This window comes from Clavelina lepadiformis, chromosome 3 (genome assembly GCF_947623445.1).
Source record: "Clavelina lepadiformis chromosome 3, kaClaLepa1.1, whole genome shotgun sequence".
Taxonomy (NCBI): Eukaryota; Metazoa; Chordata; class Ascidiacea; order Aplousobranchia; family Clavelinidae; genus Clavelina; species Clavelina lepadiformis.
This window is the reverse complement of record NC_135242.1, coordinates 23,834,631-23,840,415: the sequence shown is the minus strand read 5'-3', so window position 1 is coordinate 23,840,415 and position 5,785 is coordinate 23,834,631. Positions and strand designations below refer to the sequence as shown.

The 5,785-nt window shown below is 38.4% G+C and overlaps 1 protein-coding gene across 1 annotated transcript; it reads right to left on the bottom strand.

Moving 5' to 3' along the window:
• LOC143449244 (microfibril-associated glycoprotein 4-like) lies at positions 1-2,186 on the bottom strand. Its single transcript, XM_076949361.1, has 6 exons — positions 1,886-2,186; positions 1,716-1,819; positions 1,029-1,125; positions 852-948; positions 572-706; positions 1-420 (listed from the first exon to the last, which is right to left on the bottom strand). Exons 1-6 carry the CDS (start codon positions 2,169-2,171, stop codon positions 231-233), a joined length of 909 nt encoding a protein of 302 aa, XP_076805476.1. The 5' UTR covers positions 2,172-2,186; the 3' UTR covers positions 1-230.
• Positions 2,187-5,785: the final 3,599 nt, after the last annotated feature.

The following is a 5,785-nucleotide window of genomic DNA, read 5'->3' as shown; positions in this document are numbered from 1 at the left end:
TGACGTCATTACAGCTTTCTATTTCTCGGTTTATGTTCAAGCGCATCGCAAAAATAAACATGTTGTACGTACAATTGAACGTGAGTAAAACATAGAATATGACGTAACTTGTCGTAATATAGGTCTAAAATTTAATCAGAACATCCTGCTTAGCCGGTTTAAATGCATATTAATGTTTTTTTGCTGTGATAATGAAGCTTGATTAGTTAAAATAAACTCGTGGATTTCATTCAGTCGCAACGAAGTTTCATTTTAGTTTCTTTGAGAGGTTCACCGTATCCCTTCCAGTGCAACCAAATAATTCCATGAGAACCTCCACTTGGTTGACGCATCCAGACTCCATTGAGCGCTGACTGGAAACAACCGGAACCAAACCACCATCCTTGACTTCCTCCATAGTTGGTTGCGCAGTTGTAAGCGCTGTTTGTTACATACAACAATGCATAATAGTAACTTCTACCAATGATAACTCCTTACTATAGTAAAAATTAAAATTTGTTGAAAATATTTTTACGATTTAGCCTACATTTAATAAGTTGGAAATATTTTTCCTGAACTGAAAGCGACTTACTCAACAGAATCGTTATCGTTATCTTCTGTCGAGAACGGGCGACCATCATGCCACGTTAAACTTTCTCCTGTAGTTCCGCTATATCCGGAAACACGAAGCCGATATAAATCTTCAGCTGAATCGATTGAAAACGAGCTGCAAAAACAACAAATTGCTTTAAAGGGTCCAGATCCAGACAGCTATAATTATCTTAACAAAGTTATACTTTTCTTTGGAAGAATTAGAATTGAAGCGTTATTAAAATTTAGCTATTTTGCTGTCGCAACAATCTTCTTATGACCTATAATCGGCGTGACGTTGGTTTCCATCGAAATCCCACAGCTCTATTTTGAGTCTGCATCTTCCTCCACGCGTCATCTTGTGGATGTTGTCGAGTCCTGTAAGTAATGAAGCACGAATAATAAGAACGAAAAACATCAAAATAAAATGCGTTTAAGTTGAACTAGCTTCCTCTTACCAAGCCAAAATTCTCCATCAATCTGACCAAAACCTTTCGCGTAGTCGTCCCATCGTCGTCCGAAATCAACACTTCCGTCAATTCTTCTTTGAAAAATCTGTTAATCATCCGCTCATATTTTCAGTTGTATTTTAGTTCAATCGTAATACGATTTATTATCTAAATTTTATACAATAGAATACAATTGAATCACACAACTATCATGTCATTTGCCATACTCAAGACATGTTGGATTATGAAAGCTTAAAATCTAATGCTATGTGAGAAGAAATTTCAATTTGAAAGCTTTCGTTGTTATTGTGTAGAAACAATAAATCACGGCAAGCATAAAGACTAGTAGCCTAAGTTAAGGACAGGCCTCAACGATTCGGCTGCAAGGCCAGTTGTGTCGGTTTGTACATGTGTACAACATTTGTCTGCAACCGTAGTGCATCATACATGTAACCTACTCGCGGATACGCAACTAAGAGCATTCAATTCATAGACAAATGCGAAGTAGGGTGGGTGCGTTTGATGGGTCATCGTCGTCGTTTCAAGTTGTAATTGCCTGGTGTGACGTGTTATCGGTTAATACGGTATGCCGCCATTCAACACAACAAAGACACCCTAACTATTATAGTACAAGAAATTGTGCGTGAGAGCAACAGTATTTTAACCGCGACATCGATAAAAAAGATTTTCACTCACCGTCCATCCATCCTCGCAATAAACTTCAACACCACTCGTCAAACGTTGTGGACCGTCGCGTAGTGACGTAACACATGACCGGGGAATGAGGAACTCGTCGAGTTCTGGAAAGAAAAGTTTTTGAAAAAACTGACAACAAACAAAATATTTTTCATCTCACATCAACTTACTTGCCAGTCTGCTGATTATGTCGGTCCCTAGCGAACCCAGAGCGCAAGATTCTCCTTGCATCCCCTTCTCACCGACTCCTCCGGACTCTCCTTTGGCTCCTGGATCCCCCTTTGCTCCTGGACTTCCGGCTTTACCTGATCTGCCGACATCACCTTTGTCTCCTTTCTGCATGCTGGAGTTGATGACGTCATCGTCACAGACAGTGGTAAGGACTTGACGACATTGTTGCGAGTAGGTCATCATGACGTAACAAGCCAATGATAACAGAAAAGTCACTCCTCTCATGGTTGACTATGAAGATCTTCCGTTCAAGTTGATGATATGAAATCCCACCAAATCGATTCTCTTTATATAGCCCACTTCGCTTCTACGATGACGTCATACTCCCTGGAAAAATTTGTACCAAAGATTCAAAACAATTTCCACGAAATTACTTTCTTGAAGAAAAACATGTTTTGCACGAACACGATCAAAGTTCAAGCGTTTAAAAAGAAGCGTAAGTATTAAGAAAGCTTGTACGTCAAGAAGCGTGAGAAAGTGATGATAAACAGATAATTTTTTTGTCGGAAAACATTTTAATAAGATCATTGACGTCACAAGATGCTTGTTTTTTGAGAGAATTTTTCCTACCACAGGCGATAACGATGAAAGATTGAATTTTCACTTAACCACATGAACCATATTTGCGTCAGTAACAGAACACACGGCGCAATTCAACGAAAAGTAATATTTTCTGGCATCGTGATAATCATCATGATTTATTATATCGGCTCATGCATAACTGTAAAGTTGTAACTTACCATTTAATTAAGACTGAGCTCCTCGTACAGTAATGTTTATATGAGGCTTTCCGGTGCGAACTTTACGAAATGTTTATACAACAACCAATTACTGGTAAAATATTTGCTCCCGTATTTGTTTTCATTACCCGTGGTTTCTTTTTCTCCAACTTTTACGTTAAACCAGTGTTTCTTAAACTTCTTTGTCGGCGAAATCCTACTAGGTTATTTAAGTGGACAAGAAACTCCCATTATGTCGGAAACGTCAAATAAACATAAATGTTTTTTCACCTAAATTGTCGATATTTAGGTTTCTTATAATGAAGAAAATTAAGCCCTGTACAGTGCTAATTTCTTAATGTCAGCCATTGTTCCATCATATTTATACAATACAGTTTATCATTATCATTTTATACAATACAGTCACTCATGTATGCGCTCGTCTCCAAATAAATACCTTACCAGTAGGCTATTTTATCTGTTTGTTCACTTTGTTTTTGCTAATTGTGATGGCTGAGTGCCAGGCTACTAACCAGTAAGCCTACTGTAACTTTTGCTTACTCAAACAGGACCGGTAGGCCAGACCATAGGCGTAGCCGGGGGGGGGGGGCGAAAAGGGCCATGGCCCTCCCCCAAATTTTCAAAGTTTGGATTCCGAAGTTGAGCCATTTGTTAGAAATATAATAAAGTTTGTAGCCTATATGCCTATATTGTATTGTATAGTTCCCTTGAACCCACCAATTACACTGGTCAACAATTTTTCAAAAATTTTTTGCTTCCGTTAAGAAAACAATTGATTCTTATGTATTTTTGGACGCTGAATCCAAAAATGTCGGTTAAAATTGCTGATTAGCTCTAGTTTAAAAGATAAAAAAATTTTCATTTTTGTATGTTAATCTATATATGGCAAGCCTTGGTGCACTTTATTGAACACAACAGTAACAATGTACAAACAGTGTAATAATTGCATGCGTTTATATTTCAGCATAGCATATGCAACAAATAACTGCCACTTTCCAAATATGAATTTCTAATCTATTTTATCTGTTATATTCCTTTTGTCCTGTAACTCGTATACGGTTAATGGAGCATCCCTACATATCATCCTGCAAAAGTGAGCAAGCATTGATTGATTTTGTTTTCCATGGTACCTCTTTTGCATTGCAGATATGCATTGGTGAAATCGCTCACCATGCTAATCACTGACATCTCCACAGTTTGGTAGAAAAAATCCAGGTGCGAGTCCAAAAAGTGTATCTTCAGTGACATATTGCACTCCATGCATCTGTATGCTTTAATGAGATTTACACCAATTCCGTGTAGTTGTCAGCTCTTTTGTTCCCCAAGAATTTTGTGGCCAGCAACTTAAACGCTTCCCATGCAATTTTCTCTTTGTCAAATAACACTTGATCAAATTTACCGTCTTCGAAGATGATGATTCTGCCAGAAGATTCCATTGCTGTAGTCTAGAGCTGAAGTCTAAATTTCTGATTTAACTTTTGGTAGTTCCAAATCCCGGATAAGATAGTGCAATTTCTTTTGAGTTATAAGGTGTGGTTCTTTGGAAGATAGTGTTTCAACGTAACGTGAATTCTTTAGGTACCTCAGGAACAGGAAGTAATTCTCCATGCGGTACGGGACGAATTGCTGATGGAATATTTGTGTATTGAATACTTTGCTTCTTCTTTCTCGACAAACCTTTACAAACCGGGGGGTGGGGGGTCGTGCAAAAGTAGCAATCGCTAATGTGGTCAGTAGGTTCTCTCAAAACCATTGGAACAGCAAAGGGCATACATTTTCTTTTTCCGTTTAGCCATTGCCAAAGATTTGCACCACAGGAGTTACAGCATATGTTAGGGGCCCAACTCTTGTCCTGATCACCAACTTTATATCCAAAATACAAGTTGAATACAAGGTTTGTTTTCCTGACCACAGCCGTTATACTTCACTTTTGTGAAGAAAAAGTTATTTCACCACAAATCTAGTAGAAATTGTCTGCATTTTTTATGCATTTACGTGGCATCTGCAGAAAGAGCAGTTCAGACTACACACATGAAGCAAGCAAACAACCCAACTCAAACATACGTCAAAATAAAAAATAATATGAATAGAAACGTCATCTACCTTCAAACAAATATATTAAGTGCCCAACTCTATCTGGCAGATGCAAACTACAACAGATAAACGCACACTTCTTTCCGCGTTAGCAAGTAAAGCACATTTTGGCATGGTGCCATATCTCAAAAACTAGAGCTAATCAACAAATTTAAAGTTGATATTCGAGATCAGTGACCCCAAATTAGCCAAGATTGACCTCATTCGTTTCAGAAGCAAATTGGCTGTTGACCAGTGTTATTTGCAACCAACCCAAAAATGTTTTTCTGGCTACGCCACTGGGCTGAACTGCTATCTTCGCATACTGTGCGGCGGACATAAATATCGTACTTTTGCAATGCGCAGTTGACCAATTTCCTTATCAGTTTCGGAACAAATTAGCGAGGATGCGACTTAGTCTACTACCGATATATTTTTTATTTCGGTTAAATTTTTTGCTGCATTTCCTCGAGTTCCGGTTGAGAAGCGTCAGAAAAAACTTAACAGAATCAAAACTTAACATGATCACGGCGACACATACGGTCAGTCTTAACTTTGAAAGTACCGTCGGTAACGGTTCGGGTACTCGGCAATAAATGTACCAACGGTTCCGGTATTATTTTAAAAAAGTAGTTCGGTACTGTTTGTGTAAAAATGCTGCTGCAAATGGTCTGTTTGCCGCTATTATGCCCCAGGTAAAGGTTATTGTGCAAAACATATGTGACGTTACTCGTTCGCAATTTTACTTGACATTTCTAGATCAAAAAAATCAACAGTTGCTCAAATTAGTATGAAGGATTAATAAACGTGCATTTTTGAAAATTACCACGTAAAAAGTAACGAGTACTGGGACCGACTTAAATTTCTTGAAAAAGTAATTCGTCACAAAGATCCAGTATTTTTCCAAAAGTACTAACCGTACCGCCCCCCTATGCATACGTTGAGCGGCAAAGACGTGCTTTAGTCCCCACGGCTGCTACTGGAATATCGACAAATATGCAGTCTGGCCGGTAAGTACGACTGACG

Bases quoted from the DNA above. Each gene is read 5' to 3' on its own strand.
- LOC143449244 (XM_076949361.1), bottom strand. From the start codon at position 2,171: ATGAGAGGAGTGACTTTTCTGTTATCATTGGCTTGTTACGTCATGATG. The intron at 1,820-1,885 runs GTAAGTTGATGT...TTTTCTTTCCAG, and splicing joins CATAATCAGCAGACTGGCAA to AACTCGACGAGTTCCTCATT. The intron at 1,126-1,715 runs GTGAGTGAAAAT...GATGATTAACAG, and splicing joins ATTGCGAGGATGGATGGACG to ATTTTTCAAAGAAGAATTGA.